The sequence below is a fragment of the Camelina sativa genome, chromosome 4 (assembly GCF_000633955.1).
Source record: "Camelina sativa cultivar DH55 chromosome 4, Cs, whole genome shotgun sequence".
Lineage (NCBI taxonomy): Eukaryota > Viridiplantae > Streptophyta > Magnoliopsida > Brassicales > Brassicaceae > Camelina > Camelina sativa.
Window position 1 is genome coordinate 120217 of NC_025688.1, and position 25246 is coordinate 145462.

The 25246-nt window shown below is 45.7% G+C and overlaps 2 protein-coding genes across 2 annotated transcripts; one reads left to right on the forward strand and one right to left on the reverse strand.

Annotated features, from left to right (window-relative positions):
- Positions 7955-8887, reverse strand: LOC104783405. Its single transcript, XM_010508565.1, has 3 exons — positions 8545-8887; positions 8342-8478; positions 7955-8245 (listed from the first exon to the last, which is right to left on the reverse strand). The coding sequence occupies exons 1-3, from the start codon at positions 8885-8887 to the stop codon at positions 7955-7957; spliced, it is 771 nt and encodes a 256-aa protein (XP_010506867.1).
- LOC104783406 lies at positions 18480-19130 on the forward strand. The gene has a single exon (XM_010508566.1). It carries the CDS (start codon positions 18480-18482, stop codon positions 19128-19130), a length of 651 nt encoding a protein of 216 aa, XP_010506868.1.

Below are 25246 nucleotides of genomic sequence, written 5' to 3' on the forward strand. Positions count from 1 at the left end.
CTGGGGTATAGAATGGAGTTGTTTGCCACTTCTCAAGGTCACTGCATTGCATGAATGCTTGGGATTTGATTCAGTTCTCCCAGGGAGAAATCCCTCTTGCCTCTTGACAGATCTAGATATTTGTGCAACCTGACTTTCCAGCTTTTTGACATGAATGTTCAATGCTTCAAACTTCCCATTAAGCTTAGTGTAGACATTGTCAAGCTTCCCATTGAAATTCACTGTCATTTGCTCCTGACCTTGCAAAAGCTGCTCAAGCATAGCTTCCATCTTACTACTTTCAGCTGTTTTTGGAGGTGGAGACTGATATGAATTGGTTCCATAATTCCTTGTATATCCACTACTTTTTTGCTGCTTTTGATAATCAGGTTTGGGTGTGAAACCAGAAGAATTTCCTTGAAAGTTACTGCGCTGGCTGTTTCCACTGTAAGGCCTGCTACCTTGCGGATTACCAAACCGCTGACCTTGATTTCCATAGACATAGTTCACATCCTCTTCTTCATGCCCTTTCTCAGGTTCTAGTTCAAAAGTTTCAACTTCAGCAGCAAAGTGAACTGATTTCTTGCCAACTAAAAGGTTATGAACTGAATCCAGCTTTGCATTCACTGAAGCAAGCTGATTGGCATCAAATCCTCCATGTATTCTCTTTCTTTCAGCATCAGCTCTCTTAGTATTTTTACTGGATGCTAGGTTCTCAATCAAATTCTCAGCTTCATCTGGGAATTTTGTCTTGAAGTTTCCATGACTTGCAGCATCCAAAGCCAGCTGATATTCNGAGTGATCTTGCTAGGCTTGAAGTCTGTCATTCCCAGGTTGAGAGCTACCAATTTAGGCATTAAGTTGACACTAGAACCAAGATCACACAAAGATCTAGCAAANCTTGAATCTTACCCAAGCTGTCTTGAAAGCTTCATCTGGTTTTTGCTTGAAGGAGGACAGCTTGACTCTTAGCTCATCTGACATGGCATCATCATAAAAGTAGTTGAGAAAAGCCACCTTCACTTGTTGCCAAGAGGTCAAAGAACGGGCTGGANTCTTGACATATATCCATAGCATTGGAGAAGTCTTAACAGCATCAATCAAAGGTAGCTCAACAATAAGCTTGACCATCATTGCTTTGCATTTAGCATCATCTAGCTCTTGTTTGGACTTCCTTGGATTCTTGGNCACTAGTCACCAAGTCTTCAAAGTGCTCAATATGGTCCAAAGCCTCATTTGGCAGGTTAGAGAAGGGTCTTTGTCCAACTAGCTGGAAGTAAGCAGGCTTCAGCTCAAAGTCATTNTTGGGTTTCTGCCCGTGGTTGATGTCGATCGGTACCCATGTGGCATCGATCGATGCTGTCTTATGGTGTAGAAACCATGGTTTCGGGTGGACAGGGTGTCGACAGATGCTCATCAGTGTTGGTCGGCACTGGCTCAGCAGAAACTTCCTCATCGTCTTCAACATCAATCGACTCTTGGAGATCATCAGATTGATCCTTCTGGGGTATAGAATGGAGTTGTTTGCCACTTCTCAAGGTCACTGCATTGCATGAATGCTTGGGATTTGATTCAGTTCTCCCAGGGAGAAATCCCTCTTGCCTCTTGACAGATCTAGATATTTGTGCAACCTGACTTTCCAGCTTTTTGACATGAATGTTCAATGCTTCAAACTTCCCATTAAGCTTAGTGTAGACATTGTCAAGCTTCCCATTGAAATTCACTGTCATTTGCTCCTGACCTTGCAAAAGCTGCTCAAGCATAGCTTCCATCTTACTACTTTCAGCTGTTTTTGGAGGTGGAGACTGATATGAATTGGTTCCATAATTCCTTGTATATCCACTACTTTTTTGCTGCTTTTGATAATCAGGTTTAGGTGTGAAACCAGAAGAATTTCCTTGAAAGTTACTGCGCTGGCTGTTTCCACTGTAAGGCCTGCTACCTTGCTGATTACCAAACCGCTGACCTTGATTTCCATAGACATAGTTCACATCCTCTTCTTCATGCCCTTTCTCAGGTTCTAGTTCAAAAGTTTCAACTTCAGCAGCAAAGTGAACTGATTTCTTGCCAACTAAAAGGTTATGAACTGAATCCAGCTTTGCATTCACTGAAGCAAGCTGATTGGCATCAAATCCTCCATGTATTCTCTTTCTTTCAGCATCAGCTCTCTTAGTATTTTTACTGGATGCTAGGTTCTCAATCAAATTCTCAGCTTCATCTGGGAATTTTGTCTTGAAGTTTCCATGACTTGCAGCATCCAAAGCCAGCTGATATTCCCAGTCAATTCCTCTGAAAAAGATACTTAACAGCTGCACTCTTGAAAACCCATGGTGTGGACAGTCCTTTTGATATGCCTTGAATCTTACCCAAGCTGTCTTGAAAGCTTCATCTGGTTTTTGCTTGAAGGAGGACAGCTTGACTCTTAGCTCATCTGACATGGCATCATCATAAAAGTAGTTGAGAAAAGCCACCTTCACTTGTTGCCAAGAGGTCAAAGAACGGGCTGGAAATTGTTTCAACCATTGGGACGCTTCTCCTGCAAGTGAATATGGGAAGAGCTTGCAGTAGATGTAGTCTTCAGTTACTCCATTGGCCTTGACACTAGTCACCAAGTCTTCAAAGTGCTCAATATGGTCCAAAGCCTCATTTGGCAGGTTAGAGAAGGGTCTTTGTCCAACTAGCTGGAAGTAAGCAGGCTTCAGCTCAAAGTCATTCCTTGGGAATGGAGGTGGAACAATTGCAGAGCGGTTTTCATACATCAAATCAGCTCTGTTGAAGTCTGCAATAGTCCTGATCAGATCCCGGTTTTGATCCTGTCTTCGAACCGGGTTATGGACGTGGTTGGCAGCTCCACGTCCGTCTGCTGGAGGTGGGTGTCGATCGATACCCTCTTGTTGGCGTTGATCGACACCAAGGTTAACCTCCTCATCGGCAACAACTTGCTGGTTGACAACAGCTTGTTGGTTGACAACTGGTTCAACAATCACATTGTCCTCTGCATCAAGCTTTTGGCCATGCTCATTGCGCAAGTGGCCCTCTTGATCTCTCAAAGCACCATCTTCATCAACTCTCAGAATGACCGGATTGACCATCTTAGCTGATTTAGCTGCTTTTCGGTTCTCACACTCAAGTTTTCCTAGCTCTTGGTTCGAAAGCTTCACAGTAGCACCAATCTTGTTGCTCCCTGTGTGAGGTCTAGGAGGCATGCACCTGAAACACCAAAGAGAAGAAAAACAAAAACGTGTAAGTAGAAAATAAAAAATAAAAAATTTTGACGAAATTAAAAACTCAAACTAATGGTAGATCAAAGAGTCCCCGGAAACGGCACCAAAATTGATAAGCTCAAATTGTAATACCCTAATGGTACTAACAGCCTTGCAGTTGTAATACTCTATGGGTCGAATCCACAGAGACTCAAGATCAAACACAATGGATTATACAGTTTTGTCCTTACGCTAAACAAGTTAATTTAATTATTGAAAAAGCAATGCAAATATTCAAATAAAAGTGTTATGAAATCAGAAAATCAAAAGGTTAGGCAGGCCTAGGGAATTTCTCAGGTAATTATGAAGTATTAAATCAATAAATTAATTAGGATTCAGGCAATAAAAATCAGATCTAGAACTCTAAACAGTTTTATAAAATAATTCAGTTCTTACTGCAATTATTATCTAAATTTAAAACCAGAAAATCCAAATCTGTTTGTAAAATTCTAAGTTAAAAATCAGCTTTAAGAACAGGATTAGAAAACTTCACAAAATCACTAATTCAAATCTCTTTGTAAAAAGTAATTTTGTTCATCAATGGTTTTAATCAGGAAAACAATATTATTCTCATATCAATTAATTTCCCTAAGATAATAATTCTAGGTGATGAATCAAGAATTATTGTGAAGAACAACCAAAGATGAAGATCATAAAAGATTAAAAACCCTAAAAATCACAGATCTAATAAATCATAAAAACCCTGTGAAAAACCCTAAACCTAACAAGCAAATTACTCAAACATGTTTAATGAAGAACAAATCATTCTAAATAACATGCAATAGATATTGAAAAGTAAAAGAGGGAGTTTAGAAATCGTCTCTCTACAAAGAATTCAGATCCTTCTCTCCCGAAAGCTCTCAATAATCTCTCTCTCAAAAACTGCTAGAAAATAACTTAAGGGTTTAAAAAACCCAAAACACTATAAATATATCCTAAAATACGTCCAGGGGCTTATGTTGCAATTGTGGAAAACTTTGGGTAAAATAGTAAAACTTCCAATTCTTGTTCTCTCGTCGGATAAACAGGGCTGTCGATCGATGCTCACGTGGTGTCGACCGATGCCATCACTCTGATCCGACTCCAAGTTCTTTTCCTTCGGTTATATGCTCCAAAATCATCCAAATTGCTCCACTTCGCTCCATCTGTGCCAAAATCCCAAATAACCTGTAAAGACTCAAAAACAACCTAGAAACAAATGGAAAGACTCAAAAAGCACACTTATATCATGGTTAAAAACCCTAAAAACCATGATATATCAAATACTAACATGATAATGCTGAAATGTGAAATAAGAAAACAAAAGACAACATCAAATACTATCTCAAACCCTTCCCCAAACTTAAATTACATAGTCCACTGTGTAAAAGAAATTTGTAAGAGGATTCAAGACTCAAAATAAAATAAAACTAGATATGCAATGGTATTTACAATAGAGAGGTGATGTTGGTACCTTATGGGTTGTGGAAGAAGTTGTACACATCCTCATTCATGCTGTCAAATGTGTAGCTGGAGCCTGGAGCTTGATTTTGAGGTGGGGAAGGAGGAAACTCGACGATGGTCATCGACTGGTACTCGGTCGACTGCTCGGTCGAGTGGGCTGGTCGAGTTGGTGGTGGTAGGAAAAATTGTTTTCCTTGCTGCTGGTAGTATTGCTGCAAAAGGGCTGGATCCATGAAGTATTGGGGAGGGATGGGAGGGTAAGCTTTGCCATAGGGATAGCCTGGATAGCCTGCTGGAGTTGGAAAACCATAGGGAGGTCTGGGCATGTACTCGGCTGAGTGCATTGTAGGTGCTTAGTCGAGTGGGTGCTCGAGTGAACCGATCGAGTGCCTCGGAAACTGCTGTTCTGGGCGACTTGAATCTCTCCTTCTCTGAATTGGCTCATGCATCGAAGCTCTAGCTGGTACCACTGGGTTTTCAGCTCTAGATAATGCTCTAGTGGAGCTACTCCTTCTCAATGGGCTAGAATGGCTTGATGAAGAATTTCCACTCTTCAATATAGCAATCTCCTTCTTTAAACCCTTGATGGACTTAGTCATCCTTCCCACCTTCTTCTTCAACTTATCAAAATTATTTCCATGCCACTTATTCCACTTTTGTAGAAGTGTCAACCTCGTGCTAGTCTCTCTCACTCCTCTACTATCCCTTGGATTTGGCTCATAATCTTCAAAATAAAAATTTTCTTCTCCATCAACCATCTCCACATCTCCATCTTGATCTTCTCTTACTTGGGCTGTCCCATCAAACAAAAGCTCAGCAGCTGGCCAAAAATCAATGCTTAGCCCTTCACTTATGGTGGTAAGTACCTTGTTGGGTAGAACAAGCTGAGTCTTCCCTAGTGTTGGATGCTCAAAGTTGAAGAGGTGTTTCCCATGGTGCATCTCTTCGGCTAGAATGAGAGTGGAGGTGAGGTAGTTGGTGTCAATCCATCTTGGCTTGGCCTTCTCTCCTTGAAGTGGTACCTTGTCAGCTACTAGCATTGGAGTGATAATGCTCTAATGGTTAGAACTCCAGTTGAGCCCCTCTTGTATAGCTTGCTCACCCAGCTTCTATAATAGATCAATTGGTCAATGAGGACCATAGCAAGATCAGTCTCCACACTACTCCCAAGGATAATGGTCCCATCTCTTGCTTGAAGGATGATGCCATTGAGTGCTACATCAATAATCTTAAGCTCTCCCTCATTCAAATTTCCAGTCTCCTTTCTAGCAAAGAAAGTGTTTGCTAAGGCCTTGTGAAAGTACCTTAGGACTGGACTCTTTATCTTTGAGCTCTTGGACTTGGAGGATGAGTAGATTTTGCTATCTCCAATGGTTTCCCAAACATCAAAGAAGTTTTCCCTTGGTATAACCATATTCCTTCCACTACCAACTTCAAAACTATAGATATTGGCTATCTTCTTGAATGAAAGCTCATATTTTCTTCCCTTGATGGTGAAGTCACAACAACCATCTCCCAACTCTTTATCCATCCTTGGGAAGATGTGAAACTTGATGGTGGCTAAGAACTCACAGCTCTCTTCTCTATACACTTCCATGCACAAGCCCATGAATTTGCTTAAATTGCACTTCTCAAAGAGAAACTCTACATCTTCAGCAATTCCCAGCTTCTCCATGGTCTCCTTGTGTGGATACCTTGTTCCTTGGAAACTCATCCTCATGAAAGCTTCATAGAGATATTTTGTAGTTAAGCCACAAGATTCTTCTTCGTCTTCCCCTTCTTCTTGCTCTTCTTCATTTTCACTCTCTTCTTCTTGTTCTTCAATTGCTGGCCTCTTCCCTCTTGTTTTGTTCCTCCTCATGTTCTCTTGAAGAGTGAATTCCATCTCCTCCTCACTTTCAGTTCGCTTTGGGTCCTCTTCAACTGGCTGATGTTTCTTCTTCGCCACGCCACTCGACCGCCTACTCGAACCAGCACTCGATCGTTTGCCTGCTCGAGTAGGTGATCGAGTACTACCACCAGCTTCTCTTCTTGATGCAAGCTGTACATCACGTCGATCCAATGAGCGAGCAACAGCTTTCTTACCTTCAGCTTCACGAATAGCAGCTTGTTTTGATGTTTCTGTACACCTTGAAGACATTTTGAAAGAGAACTGAAGGAAATAGACTCAAAGATCAAAGTTAATAGGTTAGTAACCTAAAAATCAAAAGAACTAAGCTTGAGCAAGAAGATGAACTTGAGAGAGAATTTAAGCTAGATTTTGATTGTTTAAAGCAAATGAGAGAGTGTGAGAAGCCTAGAATCGAGTTTAGCTCCTTATAAAGAGGTTAAGGGGACAAGGAGACAAGGTTGGAGCGTTTTTGGCATTCAAATTTGAATTGGGAATCTTTGCTTCACATTTGCTGCCACTCGACCCCACCACTTGACCCCACGTGGTTGAGTACTTGACCAAAATTCGAAATTCAAACTCCTTTCTCCCTCCACTCGATCGAGCAAGAGAAATTGGAACCGAGTGGGCTTGGGCTTCTATTCCACTTGATCGAGTACCTCTTGTGGGCTGGTCGAGTGGCCTTGCGAATCCACTTCTACAAGTCCAATTCTTCTTAAACCCATCTACATTCTCATAAAATGGCCTGCCCAACACAAACATAAAAGAAAAGAAATCAAAACTACAAGGAAAATTAGACATATGTACAATGATGCCTTAGGGACTTCCTCCCTAGTGAGCTTGTTTAAAGTCTCTAAGCTTGACTTTTGATGCCTTTTCAGGCTTGGTTTGGAGACCAAGGAGATGATGAAATCCTCCCTGGTACAACCTGATCACAATGGTGCTGATCCTTAATCACTACACCCTTAGCATTTGAACTTTGTTTCTTCTTCTTGAGTCTTGGTCTTGCTTTCTTCAAAGACCTCTTGTTGAGTTGCACTTGAAGATCCTTCACTAGACCAGTAAATTCTTGAATTGAACCCTTGAGCTTTTCAACTGATTCCTCATGATAAGAGAGCTTAGCCTTTGAAGTTTCCACTTCACTTGAGATCTCATGATCTCTCTTGTCTTTAAGAACAAAAGGCTGACCTCTATATGGCAAATTGGTTGGGTTGTTGATATCAAATTTCATGATCAAACCCTCAGCTATGCTCAAGGTTATCAACCCCTCCTTAACATCAATTACAGCTCCAGCAGTAGCTAGGAATGGTCTTCCTAGGATGATAGGGTCTTCTAGCTCCTTATCCATGTCTATAATGAGGAAATCAGTGGGAATTCTGGTCTAGCCTATCTTGACTGGGAAATTCGCCAACTTACCAACAACATCTTTATGTGATCCATCAGCTAGAAATAAGTAGAGGTTATTGGGCTTGAAGTCAGTATGCCCAAGCTTATGTGCAATGGAGTAGGGCATTACACTGATAGATGCCCCTAAGTCACACAAGCATTTGTTGAAATGCAAGTAGCTGAAAGAGCATGGCAGATTAAATGGACCTGGGTCTTCAAGTTTTGTTGGAATAACAACTTTCTCAATCTCCTCAAGATCTCTCTTGTCCTGATTCTCAGCTCTCTTCTTAGACATTTCCAGCAGCATACCTTTGTAGAGAGGATATGGAGCATACTGTTCCAAAGCAGGTCCTCTCTCTTCTTTTTTGTATTCAATGATAACCTCTTGTTTCAAAGCCATCACTTCCCTTTCTTCAATTATTTTCCTGAGTTCCTTCAGCTTCTGTTCCTTGAAACGCTCTGGGAATGGCAGAGGAGGTTTGTAAGCAGGAGGAATGTATCTAACAGGCTCAACAGCTTCTGTGGCAACGACTCGATCAGTAACTCAATTGTGTGTGTGGTCGAGCACCTGGTCGAGTGCCTTGCCGGCTTCAGTCTGCTGTGTAAAATCTTTGCTCTGGGCTTCAATTAGTGAAAAATCCTCCCCATCTTGAACTTCACTGTCCTCAGTGGCAGTTTCCTCATAAAGGTGAATAGCTTTAGCAGTAAACTCCCTTGGGTTTTGAATAGCTTTTCCAGGAAGGTTATTAGGCTTTGGAGCTGAAGTTGAAGCAATGTTGCTCTCCATGTACTTCACTTTAGAGTTCAAACTTTCAAACTTGATGTTGAGATCATTATACTGAGAAGTTAACTTTTGGTTCAGCTCAGCAAACTTCTTTGCATCCTCAATCTGCCCATTTGCTTGCCCAAGCAACAATTGCTGCATCATAGCTGTCAAATCTGGTTCTTGGCTTTGGTTGGTCTGAAACCCTGGAGGGGGACAGATTGGAGCCTGGAACCCTTGGTGTTGTTGTTTGGGTGCATAGTTGTTTTGTTGTTGGGGTTGTTGAGGTGGATAAACTTGGTCTTGAGGATTTGCCACATTGGTGCTTCTATAGGAGAGGTTGTTGTTCTTGAATTGATTGTAACCCTTGAACCCTCCTTGTTTCTGCATGTAGCAAATCTCAGCAAATTCTCTCTCCCTAGCTTGATCTGGAACCTCTTCTTCACCAAGAAAGTGAATGTTCTTTTGTTGGCTAAGTAGAATCTTGTCCAACTTCTCATGAACAACCTTCAAGTCCTTCTTATACTTCTCATCTTGATCATTGGAGGCAAATCTCACTGTTCTATCATAATCCTCATTGTAGTTCCCATCTGATTGTGCTAAGTTCTCCACTAGCTCCCATCCTTCTTCTACATTCTTGTTGAGGAAATTGCCATTGGAGGCTGTATCCAAAAGCATCCTTATCTTTGGTAAGACTCCTCTATATAAGGTGCTGAATAGAGATTCATTGCTAAAGCCATGGTGTGGACATTGTGTTTGGAAGCCTTTGAATCTCTCCCATGCCTCACAAAAGCTTTCATTATTCTTTTGTGCAAAACCAGAAATCTCATATTTCTACCTTGCAGTTCTAGCATTAGAGAAGAATTTAGCTAGGAAAGCCTTCTTACAAGCATCCCATGTAGTGATAGCACCAGTTGGAAGTGTCTTCTCCTAGAGATGTGCCTTGTCTCCAAGTGAGAAAGGAAACAATCTAAACTTGAAACCATCCTCACTTACACCATTGATCTTGGTGAGGCCACAAATTCTATCAAACTCATTAAGATGGTCTAGGGGGTCTTCCATTGGCAAACCATGGAACTTATTTGCTTGAATCATAGAGATTAGCCCACTTTTGATCTCATAATTATTATTTGCAACTGCAGGAGGCACATTACCAGCTCTGATTGTGTGTATTTGGGGCATCTCCTGCACCAATGTTCTATGGCCTTGGATCTTTATTGTTTTGTTGCTCCATTAGCAACTGATTTTCTTGTTCCTGGAGGAATCTTGTTCTCTGCTGTCTTAGGTCTCTTGGTAGGTGATTGATGTGATCAAGGTACCTCTGAAGATTCTGATTCCCCTTAGATCTTGTTTGCATCAACTGACCCGAAGACCGACTCGAACAGACACTCGGTCGAGCACAAGCTCGAGTTGAAGGTCGAACTAACTGAGCCGAGTATTCCTTTTGAATCTGGGTGGTGGCTCGATCAGGTACTCGACCGTGCAGACGGTCGAGTGGTTAGTCGAGTTGGTACCTGAGGTTCAAAACAAACAAGCAGATGAAGAATCTTAATCAATAGTGATCAAAGGAACAATAGAACTTAATCTTAGACTTGTATAAATCCTAAATGCCACAAACAAACACTCAAATGGCAACGGCGCCAAATTGAAACATGTCTATAATGTATGGTTGGTGATGAACGAATGATGATAGAGATGATGGATGAACAGGTGGATGCAAGGTGTTTCAATTACTCTTATGTTGTTGTAACAGAAAGGATGTCAATCCATAATGAGTGTGATGCAAGCAATCAGGATATGAATACTTATCTAAGTCAAGCCAAATGTGATGAATGTTTTTAACTAACAGCCTAATGATAATGATAAAATGCAGAATGTAAAGCCACTAAGACAAGATATTAAATGCAAAGTAAACAATGAAAACAAAGCAGTAATGATTCTAAACAAGAACATGAATTAAACTGGTGCAAGACAAGTAATGAAATAGGATCAAACAGAAACGAAATGTATGCAACAGGAGTGAAACAAGAAATGAAACAGGTAGTGAAACAAGTAAATGCAGAACATAAACAAGAACACTGGATGATGCTCGATCAAGCACTCGATCGGATGCGTGATCGAGTGGGAGGTTGAGTGAACTTACGGATGAAGAACAGAGATAGAACAACAATCAAAACAGAGCAAAACGAAAGTGAATCAAACAGCAAGCGAATAACAGTACTTAAACAGGGAAATCAATAGACAAAGAAAGGTCCTAAGGATGGATTCATGGGCTGGGCTCAAACTATGGTTATCTAGATTGATCAACAAACCTCAATAAACAATGAGCTATCTCTAGACAATGATCTTCCAATACTTGTTAATTCATTCTCATGGCAATAACAATCAAGCTTAGATACTCTTAGACCTAGCTCTCACTAGCTATTAAATATAAAAGCAGGCATTAAACAATCAGATCATCAATGTCAAAAATCACTTTAAGCATCTAATCTCATAGCATGCTTCATGATAATCTCTCACATTAGCCTTATCTAGCAACTTTAACATTGGTGTGATGTTAAGAAACTTAAGATCTATCCTTACCTTCTCAGTATAAGGATAGCATAGAGCATATCTAATCTAGAAGAGATGTATAAAAATAAAGCTTGATCAATCTAAACACCCATAACCTTTGCCCAGCCTAATCCATCCTTAAGATCTCTACACACTACTCACAATCACTAAACATGATGAACAAAATCATAAACCCAGAAATCAATGAAACTTGCATGATTAGATAGACAAGATAGAGATCAAAAATATTGAAGAAGATATCAAACTCAAATACTCAATACTTAGAAAGTTATGGAACCAACAAGTATCAAAGATTTCTTGAGATAATACAAAAGTGGCTAATGATCTAAGCAAAAGAAAGACAAAAAGTAGATAATTCCCAAAAGGGTATATACTAGGTCTAGATATTATTTCTCTAAAAAGTGCTCTCTTTCCGGCCATGAGGTACAAGGACTTTATATAGGAGAGAGGGGAAGCCCTAAAATGGCTAGAAAACAAAATAGGAAGGCGGCTCGGTCAACTCGACCAGGTACTCGGTCAACTCGACCAGGTACTCGGTCAACTCGACTAGGTACTCGGTCGAGTACTTGGTCGAGTGACCTCTTCTTCTGCTTCTTCCATCCGGTCGAGTCCCTCTCTGCACATGGTCGAGTGTTTGTTCGAGTGTGGTGGTTGAAAGACCCCGACCCTGACGTCCCCGCGTCCGCGGTCACGGCTTCCATTCGGCTCTGTTCCTGGCCGAATATCCATTGATTCGTTTACTTAGCTTTGGCTCGTGGCCTTGCTTTGTAAACCTCTATACGCTTTGCACATATTAGGGATGGGGACTTATAGTCCCTTCGGTGCACGGTGATCGGTTGCGCTATCGGCTTCCCGAACCACTCATGTTCCCGAAGCTTAGCATCCGACGTGCCATTATTTGACATGTCGGTCCTACCTTGGTATCCCGATCGACTCGTCGGTCTTGGTATCAGTGCCTGGTCCGATCAGATGATCTGAACCCTTAATTGAATCTCCGATCAACCACATACTGGGTCGATACTTCCAACGACTTGTCGACCACCCGACCGATCAATCCATCCTACGGCTGGTATCGTTGATCCTTTGATCACCCGATCCGCCTAGCGATTGAATCATCGATCAACCCTCAATCGATCTGTCCATTAACGCAGATCATCGATGACCTTTCGATCGGTCCGACTCTATGATCGAACCGTAGATCATCCTGCGATCGGTTCGACTCCATGGACGAACCACCGCTTATCCTACAATCGGATTGGCCCGTTTGCCAAACCGTCGCTCGTCTGATCGTACCTTCGATAGAGAGGTAACATGCGCATCAGTTTGGACAAGTAAATTCGCCGAGCCGCACCCCCTTTTCTTCTTAGGCTTAGATGGACGATGGAAGGATGATGGTGTCTGGAAATGAAGGTCACGCCCTCTATTTATAGGGTCTTGGCCGAAGTCTAGGCCCGAAAAGGCACCTGTCCAACAAGACCCTTCGATCGTGCACATTCGTCCGTGCCTGTCCGACCATGACCGTCCGTTCGTGTCTGTTAGGCCGTACTTGTCCAACCGTGTCTGTTCGGCAATGACTGTTCGTCACCGCGTCCCATGACTGTCCTCAAGCTGTCCAGCTGACCCACACACTGTCCACCACCGTCCAGCTGGCCGAGCTCAGTCGAGCTCCTTGGCAGCTGGTCGAGCAAACGCGAGCTGGCCGATAGCTGTCCGCAACTGGCCAATAGCTGTCCGCAGTTCGCCAATAGATGTCCACAGCTGGCCGATAGTTGCCCACAGCTGTCCGATAGCTGTCCGCAGCTGGCCGTTAGCTGTCCGCAGCTGGCCAAGAGCTGCCCGTAGCTGAACTACTTGTTCATCGAGTTCTTTCAGCTCGTTCAGCTCATATTCTAGCTGTTTGAGCTAGTAGTTTAGATACTTTAGCTCATTTAGCTATCAATTTCCTTAAAACAAATTGCCCCCCTTTAGGATCGCGGGACGCGGGCGTTACAAGTCTACCCCCCTTAAAATGAATTTGTCCTCGAATTCGGTGGGTGTAGAGATTCTCGACCTTCGTCCACTTGAGAATTGATCTATTCTCGATCTCGCTCTTTTTAGGAGTTGGTCTTTTTTCTTGATCTACGTCTTTTCCAACGCGATCTATTTCCCTTGATCTCGGTCACTCTCCGATTAGATCAAGTCTTATCCCACCCTAGTTCCATCCCGACTAGGAAAATTTCCTGACCGTGGTCCTCCCTGGACTCGGTCGCCATTACCGACCTTTGGTCTCATTTTCCTTGACCTTTTGGTCGATATTGTTATAGGATCCGGAATCAAGAAACGGTGATCAAGAAATAATCAATAAGCGTTGGCGGAAGAAGGATACTACGGTAAAGGTGGTGGTGTTGCTTTGATTGACTCTCTCAATCCGTGGGCTTGATTGACTCTCTCAATCGGTGGAGAACTAGACTTGTTTGAATCACACAAACAAATCTGACCCTCTATTTATAGGGTCCTGGCTGAAGTCTAGGCCCCAAAAGGCACCTGTCCGACAAGACCCTTCGATTGTGCACGTTCGTCCGTGCCTGTCCGGCCGTGACCGTCCGTCCGTGTCTGTTCGGCCGTGCCTGTCCAACCGTGTCTGTTTGGCCAAGACCATTCGTCACCGCGTCCCATGACTATCGACGAGCTGTCCAGCTGACCCACATGTAACGCCCACGTCCCGCGATCCTAAAGGGGGGCAGTTTGTTTTAAGGAAAGTGATAGCTAAATGAGCTAAAGTAGCTAAGCTACTAGCTCAAACGGCTAGAATATGAACAAGTAGTTCAGCTACGGACAGCTCTTGGCCAGCTGCAGACAGCTAACGGCCAGCTTTGGACATCTATTGGCCAGCTGCGGACAGCTATCGGCCAGCTAGCGTCAGTTCGACCAGCTGCCAAGGAGCTCGATTGAGCTCGGCCAACTGGACGGTGGTAGACAGTCATGGGACGCGGTGGCGAATGGTCATGGACCGAACAGACACAGACGGACAGGCACGGTTGTAACGCCCGCGTCCCGCGATCCTGAAGGGGGGAAGTTTGTTTTAAGGAAATCGATAGCTATATGAGCTTAAGTAGCTAAGCTACTAGCTCAAATAGCTGGAATACGAGCTGAATGATGTGAACAAGCTCGATGAACAAGTTAGTTCAGCTGCGGACAGCTATCGGCCAGCTATGGACAGCTATAGGCTAGCTGCGGACAGCTATGGACCATCTGCGGACAGCTAGGCCAGCTAGTATCAGCTCGTCCAGCTAGCGTCCAGCTAAGTGTCAGCTCGACTAAGATCAACCAGCTGGACGGTGGTGGACAGTGTGCGGGCCAGCTGGGGAGCTCGTGGACGGTTATGGGACGTGGTGAGTGAACAGGTACGGCCGGACAGGCACGGCCAGACAAGCACGTCCGAATGTGGATGAATGAAGGGCCTTGATGGACAGGTGCCTTTTGGAGCCTAGACTTCGGCCAGGGCACTATAAATAGAGGGCAAGGCCTTCATCCAACACACCCTCATCCTTCCATCGTCCATCTAAGCCTAAGTAGAAAAGGGGGTGCGGTTCGGCGAGTTTACTCGTCTGAACTGATGCGCATGCTACCTCTCTATCAAAGGTACGATGAGACGAGCGATGGTTCGGCAAGTGGGCCGATCCGATCGTAGGATAAGCGGTGGTTCGTCCGTGGAGACGAACAGATCGCAGGATGATCGACAGTTCGATCATAGAATTGGACCGATCGAAAGGTCATCGACGATCCGCGTCAATGGACGGATCGATCAAGGGTTGACCGGTGATTCAATCGCAAGTCGGATCGGGTTATCAAAGGATCGACGATACGAGCCGCAGGTTGGATTGATCGGTCGGGTGGTCGTCAAGTCTATCGGAAGTATCGGTCTGGTCGGAGGTCGATCGGCGATTCGATTATGGGGTCGGATCGTTCGATCGGAGCAGGCGCTGATACCAAGATCAAAAAGTCGATGGCGTACAATGGTATGACCGATGGGTCAACTAATGGCACGTCCGATGCCAAGATTCGGGAACACGAGTGGTTCGGGAAGCCGTTAGAGCAACCGTTTACTGTGAACCGAAGGGACTATATGTCCCCATCCCTAATATGTGCAAGCCTATGGGGTTGGTTGGTTGTATGGCTAAGCACAAAGGGATGGGTCAAGATTAAAATTATATTCCGCTGCGTAAAGGGGTTATGAAGCTAGGCCGCGAACCAAAGCTGAGTAACCGAATCAAAGGATATTCGGCCGGGAATGGGGCCGAATGGAAGCCATGACCGCGGACAATGGGACATCCGGGTTGGGGTCTTTCAAGTTGGTATCAGAGCATGCACGATCCTGTGAGGACCGATGCAATTGCGCTATGTGTTCGGACGAAATGGAAATCTCTGACAAGATCGAAGACATGCTTGGGAATGGGAATGTGTTCGCCAAGATGTGCTCGTGAATCGAGCGATTGTTCAAAACGTCGAACACATAGCACATCAACCAGAGAGTCGGGAAAGTGTCGACCAAAGGTCGAGAGGAACATGGACCAAAGGTCCAGGAAATGACAACCGCGTCCAGGAAGGACCAAGGTCGGGAAATTGTCCTAGTTGGGATGGAACTAGGATAGGAACAGACTTGATCTATTCAGAGATTGTCCAAGATCAAGGGGAAAAGATTGCGTCGGGGAAGATGTAGATCTAAGACAAATGACCTAGTCCCAAAAAGAGAGCAAGATCAAGAATAGATCAAGTCTCAAGAGGACAAAGGTCAGGAATTTCTACACACGCCGAATTCAAGGACGAATTCATTTTAAGGGGGGTAGACTTGTAACGCCCGCGTCCCGCGATCCTGAAGGGGGAAGTTTGTTTTAACGAAATCGATAGCTATATGAGCTTAAGTAGCTAAGCTACTAGCTCAAATAGCTGGAATACGAGCTGATTGAGCTGAACAAGCTCGATGAACAAGTTAGTTCAGCTGCGGACAGCTACCGGCCAGCTATGGACAGCTATAGGCCAGCTGCAGACAACTATGGACCAGCTGCGGACACCTAGGCCAGCTAGTATCAGCTCGTCCAGCTAGCGTCCAGCTAGCGTCCAGCTAAGCGTCAGCTCGACTAAGCTCGACCAGCTGGACGGTGGTGGACAGTGTGCGGGCCAGCTGGGGAGCTCGTGGACGATTATGGGACATGATGAGCGAACAGGTACGGCCGGACAGGCACGGCCAGACAAGCACGTCCGAATGTGCACGAATGAAGGGCCTTGATGGACAGGTGCCTTTTGGAGTCTAGACTTCGGCCAGGGCACTATAAATAGAGGGCAAGGCCTTCATTCAAACACACCATCATCCTTCCATCGTCCATCTAAGCCTAAGTAGAAAAGGGGGTGTGGCTCGGCGAGTTTACTCGTCCGAACTGATGCGCATGCTACCTCTCTATCAAAGGTACGATGAGACAAGCGACGGTTCGGCAAGCGGGCCGATCCGATTGTAGGATAAGCGGTAGTTTTTCCGTGGAGACAAACCGATCGCAGGATGATCGACGGTTCGATTATAGGGTTGACCGGTGGTTCAATCGCTAGTCGGATCGGGTGATCAAAGGATCGACGATACGAGCCGTAGGTTGGATTGATCGGTCGGGTGGTCGACAAGTCTATCGGAAGTATCGGTCTGGTCGGAGGTCGATCGGCGATTCGATTATGGGGTCGGATCGATCGATCGGACCAGGCGCTGATACCAAGACCGACGAGTCGATCGGGATACCAAGGTATGACCAGGAGGTCAACTAATGGAACGTCCAATGCCAAGCTTCGGGAATACGAGTGGTTCGGGAAACCGGTAGAGCAACCGTTCACTGTGAACCGAAGGGACTATATGTCCCCATCCCTAATAAGTGCAAGCCTATGGGGTTGGTTGGTCGTATGGCTAAGCACAAAGGGATGGGTCAAGGTTAAAGTTATATTCCGCTGCGTAAAGGGGTTATGAAGCAGGGCCACGAGCCAAAGCTAAGTGAGACGTCCAGGTCGAGGTCTTTCACCACACACTGTCCACCACCGTCCAGCTGGCCGAGCTCAGTCGAGCTCCTTGGCAGCTGGTCGAGCTGACGCTAGATGTCCGATAGCTGTCCGCAGCTGGCCGATAGCTGTCCACAGCTGGCCAATAGCTGTCTGCAGCTGGCCAATAGATGTCCACAGCTGGCCGATAGCTGTCCACAGATGTCCGATAGCTGTCCGTAGCTGGCCAAGAGCTGTCTGTAGCTGAACTACTTGTTCATCGAGTTCGTTCAGCTCATATCCTAGCTGTTTGAGGTAGTAGCTTAGCTACTTTAGCTTATATAGCTATCAATTTCCTTAAATCAAACTGCCCCCCTTTAGGATTGTGGGACGCAAGCGTTACTGTGGTCGAGTGGACTTCCGGACTTGGTTCATTCTGCTCTAACTCCTTGATCTTCTTCACCCTATAGCTCAAATCCTTCTCAGCATCCTTCCATGCTCCATAGAATCCAAAATCACCTGTTTATGCAATAAACTATGCAAATACAATGCAAATCTACTCTAATGCATAAAAAGTCCGAAAGCTACTCAATATGGCCAAACTGGATAGTAAATCATGCAAAAGATGTTAATATACTAAGGTAAAACAAGGTGAAATATATGAACATCACTAGTCCAAAGTATACGCATGCCGGAATGGAAATAGAATCATGTGACGATGGACTTTGTGACCGGATTGCCTATGAGTAAGCTAAAGCATGATGCGGTCTGGGTGGTGGTGGACAGATTGACCAAATCTGCACACTTCATCGCAATCGCGGAAACAGATGGAGCCAAGGTGATAACGGTTAGATACATCGAGGAGATAGTCGGGCTGCACGTAGTGCCGGTGATTATTGTCTCAGACCGTGATATGCTGTTCACCTTGCATTTCTGGAAAGCTTTTCAGAAAGCGCTGAGAGTAAGGGTGAACCTAAGTATGGCCTACCACCCACAGACTGATGGACAGTCCAAGAGAACAAATCAAACACTCGAGGACATGTTGCGAGCTTATGTAATGGATTGGGGTGGAGGCTGAGAAAAGTACGTAAATTTGGTGGAATTCACGTACAACAATAGCTACCAAGCTAGTATTGGATTGTCGCCTTATCAAGCATTGTATGGCCGGGCATGTCGAACGCCGTTGTTCTGGATGCCGGTTGCGGAATGGACGTTATTTGGACCTGAGATTCTGGACCAGACGGCTGAAAACTTGAAGTTCTTAAAAATTAAGCTGAAGGAAGCCCAAGATCGACAGAAAATTTATGGGGACAAACGTCGGAAGGAGCTAGAGTTTGAAGTGGGCTATCTAGTGTATCTTAAAGCGATGAACTATAAGGGAAAAGGGCGAATCACCAAGAGGAAAAAGTTGAGCCCAATGTACAATGGTCCATACAAGGTGATTGAACAAGTAGGTACGGGTGCGTACAAAATGGACTTACCACCAAAGTTAGAAGCCTTTCATAAGGTTTTCCATGTATCACAACTACGGAAATGCCTAAGTGAAGAGGACGAAGTGGTGGAGGATGTGCCACCTGAATTGCGAGAAAACCTGATTGTGAAAGCAACGCCTATTCGAATCATTGATCGAATGGTAAAGGGATTGCGCAGGAAAAATATTAACATGGTGAAAATCTTGTGGAGTTGCGGTGAACGCGACGAAGCTACTTGGGAGACCCAAAATAAAATGAAGGCTAATTATCCTAAGTGGTTTAAGGAGATGGGAGAATATCAACTTGAGCCGGATTCTGGGACAAATCCCTTTCAAGGAGGGGATACTTGTAACGCCCGCGATCCTGAATAGGATCGTAGGCCGTGGCTTGGTCCGAGATGGTGGGGAGATCACGGACAAGTCGGGAAGGAACTACTCGTTAGCTCGGTCAATGAGGGGAAACAAGCAAAGTATAGGATAAAGATTGGTTAAGCTCTCGGCCAGCTGCGGACAGCTCTCGTCCAGCTACGGACAGCTTTTGGCCAGTTGCGGATAGCTCTTGGACAGCTGTGGACAGCTCTCGGCCAGCTGCGGACAGCTCTCGGCCAGCTGCGGATAGCTCTAGTCCAGCTGCGGACACCTTGACCAGTTGCCGGCTAGCTAAGGTCAGCTCGACCAGCTGCCAAGGACCTCAACCCAGCTCCGCTAGATGGACGGTGGTGGATAGTGTGTGGGTCAGCTAGGGAGCTCGTGAGCGGTCAGGATGGTGGGATGCGGTGATCGAACAGGTTCGGCCGAACGTGTGCGATCGAACGGTCTTGTCAGATGGGTACCTTTTTGGGCCAAAACCGCGGCCAGTACCCTATATATAGAGGGCGTGGCTCTCCTTTCCAACACACCATCGGAAAGACAAAAACACAGTAAAACTCGAGAGTTTGAGTATAAGATAGAGAAGAAGGTTCCGATATAGAGAGAGTTCGGCGATAAGGCTTAAGGGCTGGAGGTACGGTACAGTACCAACCTTATGGGTTCTAAGGGATGGGGTAGTTGCATCTGCATAAGCATTTATAATGATTTGGTTGGTCAAGTTGTTCGGAGGAAAGGGGGTGCGGCTCGGGAGTGGATCAGGAACCACTAGGTTTAACATGATACGACCGAAATGATGCGCTTGCTACCTCTCTACTGATCAGCGTACCACCTGGACTGTCCAGGTACAGATACCTTGGTACACCGTCGAAATGATGCGCGAGATAACTCGCTACCGGCCAACTGCTGTACTGGACAGACAGTATGAGCTAGCGTGCATTGCAAGACAATGTACGATCTAAGGAAAATGGTATTGATGGCTACTTGGATTTCAGGAAAGGAGGGTGGTCGCGGAAAGGGAACTGCTTAGGCGCGAGACTCATGGCCGGGAAGATGAGTGGTGGTGATATGGGTAGTGAAACAATGTTTTAGGGCCCATTCCTTTAAACAATGTTCGTTTGCACATTCTGTGATTCATACATAATCTTCATGATATAATACTTAGAGTAAGTAAACATTCGATATTCATTAAGTAATCAAAGGATTCGATACAACTTATGAGTTTGCATAATAAGGTAGTACAAGCTGTATAATTGATCCTATCTACCCTTCACACCACCACTCATCTTCTCGGCCATGAGTCCCGCGCCTAAGCACTTCCTTTCCCGCGATCACCCTCCTTTCCTGAAACCAAGTAGGCATCAATAACATTCCCTTTCCGCTGTACATGTGATGTAATGCACGCTAGGTACTAATAACCATCCAATACAGAGATCGGCCGGTAGAGAGTTATCCCGCGCATCAGTTCGGACGGTGTACTGGGGGTCTGTACCGATCCCTGTCCAACCGCCGAGCCGCGTTTACTTTTCTCCGCCCGATTTTTCCGTACTTGGACACCCCGGATGGTACGCTGATCGGTAGGGAGGTAGCATGCACATCAGTTCGGTTGGTTCACGGCGAACCTGGCGGTTCCCGATCCACTTCCGAGCCGCACCCCCTTTCCTCCGACCATCCGGACCATCCGAAGCATTACTTATGCTTATGTTTGATGCACTACCCCAATACCCAGAGCCTATATGGACGGTACTGTACCGTACCTCCGACCCTTATTACCCTTCTCGCCGAACTCTTTATCTCTCGGATCCTTCTTCCTGATCTTTACTCGTATTCTCGAGTTTTTGGTGTATTTTTCTGAATCCGAACGTGTCCTCAGAACGAGAGGAGCGCCCCCTTTATATAGGGTCCTGGGCTGCGGTTTTGGCCCCAAAAGGCACCCTTCGGACGAATCCGTTCATTCAGTCCTGTTCGCTCATGTACGCTCGCCATACCCGTTCGGCCATGGCCATTAGGCCGTGCCCTTTCGGTCCCGAGCTCCCAGCTGGCCAGTGAACTGTCCACTGTCGTCCAGCTGGTCGAGCTGGGTCGAGCTGGCTGGCAGCTGGTCGAGCTGGCACTAGCTGGCCGAGCTGACCGCAGCTGGCCACAAGCTGTCCAGAGCTGGCCAAGAGCTGTCCGGAGCTGGCCCGGAGCTGTCCGGAGCTGACCAATCCTTGTCCCATACTTGACTCGTTTTCCCCCTTGACCGAGCTAACGAGTAGCTCTTTCCCGACTTGTCCGAGATCACCCTACCATCCCGGATGAAGCCATGGCCTATGATCCTATTCAGGATGGCGGGCGTTACAAGTCTCCCCCCCCTTGAAAGGGATTCGTCCCCGAATCCGGATCAAGTTGATCTTCACCCATCTCCTTGAACCACTTAGGAAAATCGGCCTTCATCTTGTTTTCAGTTTCCCAAGTAGCTTCTTCCCGTCCGCCGCAGTTCCACAAGATTTTTACCATGTTCATCTTCTTCCTGCGCATTTCCTTTACCATTCGATCAATGATCCGAATAGGTGTTGCTTCCACGGTCAAGTTCTCTTGCAACTCGGCCGGAACATCTTCGACCACTTCATCCTCTTCTCTTAGGCATTTCCGAAGTTGAGATACATGGAACACCTTGTGGTAACTCCAGCTTGTATGCCACCGCACCTACACGTTCAAGTACCTTGTACGGACCAACGTACCTTGGGCTCAACTTTTTCCTCTTAGTGAAACGCCCTTTTCCCTTATAGGTCATGGCCTTAAGGTACACCAAGTCACCCACTTCAAACTCCAACTGTTTCCGACGCTTGTCCCCATAACTTTTCTGTCGGTTTTGGGCTTCTTTCAACTTGATTTTTAAGAACCTTAGCTTGTCGGNCTGTTGGTCATTTCGTCCACAATCCCGGGTCCGAATAACGTCCGTTCCCCAACCGGCGTCCAGCACAAAGGCGTTCGACATGCTCGGCCATATAGCGCTTCATAAGGCGACATTCCGATACTAGCTTGGTAGCTATTGTTGTATGCGAATTCCACCAAGTTCAAGTAACTTTCCCAGCCTCCACCCCAATCCAGTACGCATGCTCGCAACATATCCTCGAGCGTCTGAATTGTTCTTTCGGACTGCCCGTCCGTCTGTGGGTGGTACGCTGTACTCAAGTTCACCCTTGTTCCCAGGGCCTTTTGAAAAGCTTTCCAGAATAGCGAGGTAAACCGTGTATCACGGTCTGAGACAATGCTCACCGGTACCCCGTGAAGCCGGACAATCTCTTCCATGTACCTGGCCGCGATCACTTCGGCAGATTTGGTCAATCTGTCAACCACTACCCAGACCGCATCGTGTTTCCACTTGCTCATAGGCAACCCAGTCACAAAGTCCATGGTCACATGATCCCATTTCCATTCCGGCATGGGTAGACTTTGGACCAAACCGCTCGGCACCTGATGCTCGGCCTTAACGAGTTGACAGGTTTTACACTTGGCAACCCACGCGGCCACATCTCTTTTCATTCCCTTCCAGTGATAGTATCGTTTCAGATCGCGATACATCTTGGTCGAACCAGGGTGGATTGAGAACTTAGACTGGTGCGCTTCCCTTAGGATTTCGTCCCTTAGTTCCTTACCTTGCGGCACACACACCCGTCCATTCACCACAATGGTTCCATTGTTCGATGTTTGGAACTCAGTCTTATTATTCTCCGCCCAACCCTTTAGTTCCTTGTCCTTTTCCTGAGCCAAACGAATTCTACTAAGTAGGTCCGCTTGATCAGCTGCCCCTAAGCCCAATGGCTCCACTTCTCCCGACAATGCATTTAAATGCAAGGTCCCCAGCATATTAACCAATGCTTCCTGATTTTTCTCAGCTTCCACATCGAAGCGTCTCCTACTCAAAGCATTTGCGACTTGATTCGCCTTTCCCGGTTTATAGGCAATATCCAAGTCATAGTCCACGACAAACTCCATCCACCGTCTTTGCCTTAGCTTTAACTCTGGCTGGGTGAATATGTATTTCAGACTCTTGTGGTCGGTGAAGATTTGAACTTTGGCTNACTTTTGTTCCCTTAACCGCACCAAAAATGCCCTTAAATGATTCTGATGAGTCTCCCAATCCTTCGAGTAGACAAGTATGTCATNTTCATGCTTACGCAGTTGCCTTGAAGCATATGCGATTACACTGCCCCTTTGCATTAACACACAACCTAGCCCGGTTATAGAGGCGTCAGTGTACACTATGTACGGCTCGTCCGTTTCCGGCAACACCAGTACCGGAGCACTTGTGAGCATCGCCTTTAACTCCGCGAAACTTTTCTCGCATTCCTCCGTCCATAGGAACTTGGTATCTTTCCCCGTCAATCGCGTCATTGGCTGAGTCATACCCGCAAAGCCTTTGACGAATCTTCGGTAATATCCAGCCAACCCAAGAAAGCTCCTTATCTCGGTGGCATTCCTCGGACGTGGCCAGTCCTTTATCGACTTGATCTTTTCCGGATCCACGGACACTCCTTGGTCCGAGACAATATGTCCAAGGAACCCGACACTCTTTTGCCAAAACGAGCATTTGCTTAATTTCGCGAAAAACTTTTGTTCCCTTAACCGCACCAAAAATGCCCTTAAATGATTCTGATGAGTCTCCCAATCCTTCGAGTAGACAAGTATGTCATCAATGAAAATGATTACAAACTCGTCCAAGAATTCCCAGAACACACCATTCATCATTTTCATGAAGGCTGTCGGTGCATTGGTCAATCCGAACGGCTTAACCACAAACTCAAAGTGGCCGTACCTCGTCCGGAAAGCCGTTTTCCGNCGTACGGCTCGTCCGTTTCCGGCAGCACCAGTACCGGAGCACTTGTGAGCATCGCCTTTAACTCCGCGAAACTTTTCTCGCATTCCTCCGTCCATAGGAACTTGGTATCTTTCCCCGTCAATCGCGTCATTGGCTGAGTCATACCCGCAAAGCCTTTGACGAATCTTCGGTAATATCCAGCCAACCCAAGAAAGCTCCTTATCTCGGTGGCATTCCTCGGACGTGGCCAGTCCTTTATCGACTTGATCTTTTCCGGATCCACGGACACTCCTTGGTCCGAGACAATATGTCCAAGGAACCCGACACTCTTTTGCCAAAACGAGCATTTGCTTAATTTCGCGAAAAACTTTTGTTCCCTTAACCGCACCAAAAATGCCCTTAAATGATTCTGATGAGTCTCCCAATCCTTCGAGTAGACAAGTATGTCATCAATGAAAATGATTACAAACTCGTCCAAGAATTCCCAGAACACACCATTCATCATTTTCATGAAGGCTGTCGGTGCATTGGTCAATCCGAACGGCTTAACCACAAACTCAAAGTGGCCGTACCTCGTCCGGAAAGCCGTTTTCCGAATGTCCGATGGCTCTATCGGAATTTGATGGTACCCCGAGGCCAAGTCTATCTTTGAGAACCACTTTGCACCTCGGAGGTTATCCAACAACTCGTCTATTTGGGGCAATGGGTACTTATTCTTCACCGTAACCCTATTCAGCCCCCGGTAATCAATGCATAGACTAAAGCTACCATCCTCTTCACAAACAAGACCGGTGCACCCCAAGGTGAACTACTTGGTCTGATAAACCCTTTTTCCAACAATTCTTCCAATTGTTTTTTTAACTCCGCCATTTCTGCCAGTGCCATCCGGTAAGGCGCTTTAGATATAGGGGTCGTCCCCGGTTCCAGCTCGATGTTGAACGGATCTGATCTATCCGGCAGCACTCCCCGTACCGCTTCAAACACATCGTCAAATTCATTGGCTATCGGAATCTCATCCAGTTCCTTACTTTCCCCAACTTCCTTTGTTGTGATTGTGGCTAAGTACGCCTCACAACCTTTCTCCAGCATCCTTTCCGCCTGGATTGCTGAGATGATCAAACTTCCCGAAGTTGATCTTATTCCCTGGAATCTCAATGTTCCTTCCTTTCCCTCAAAATTTACTCTCCCTCGGTGACAGTCAATGTGAGCCTTGTACTTTCCCAACCAGTCCATCCCCAAGATAACATCATGTTTCATGAGTGGCACAATGATTAGGTCAGTAGGCATATCCACACCATTGACAATGACCGAGATGCCG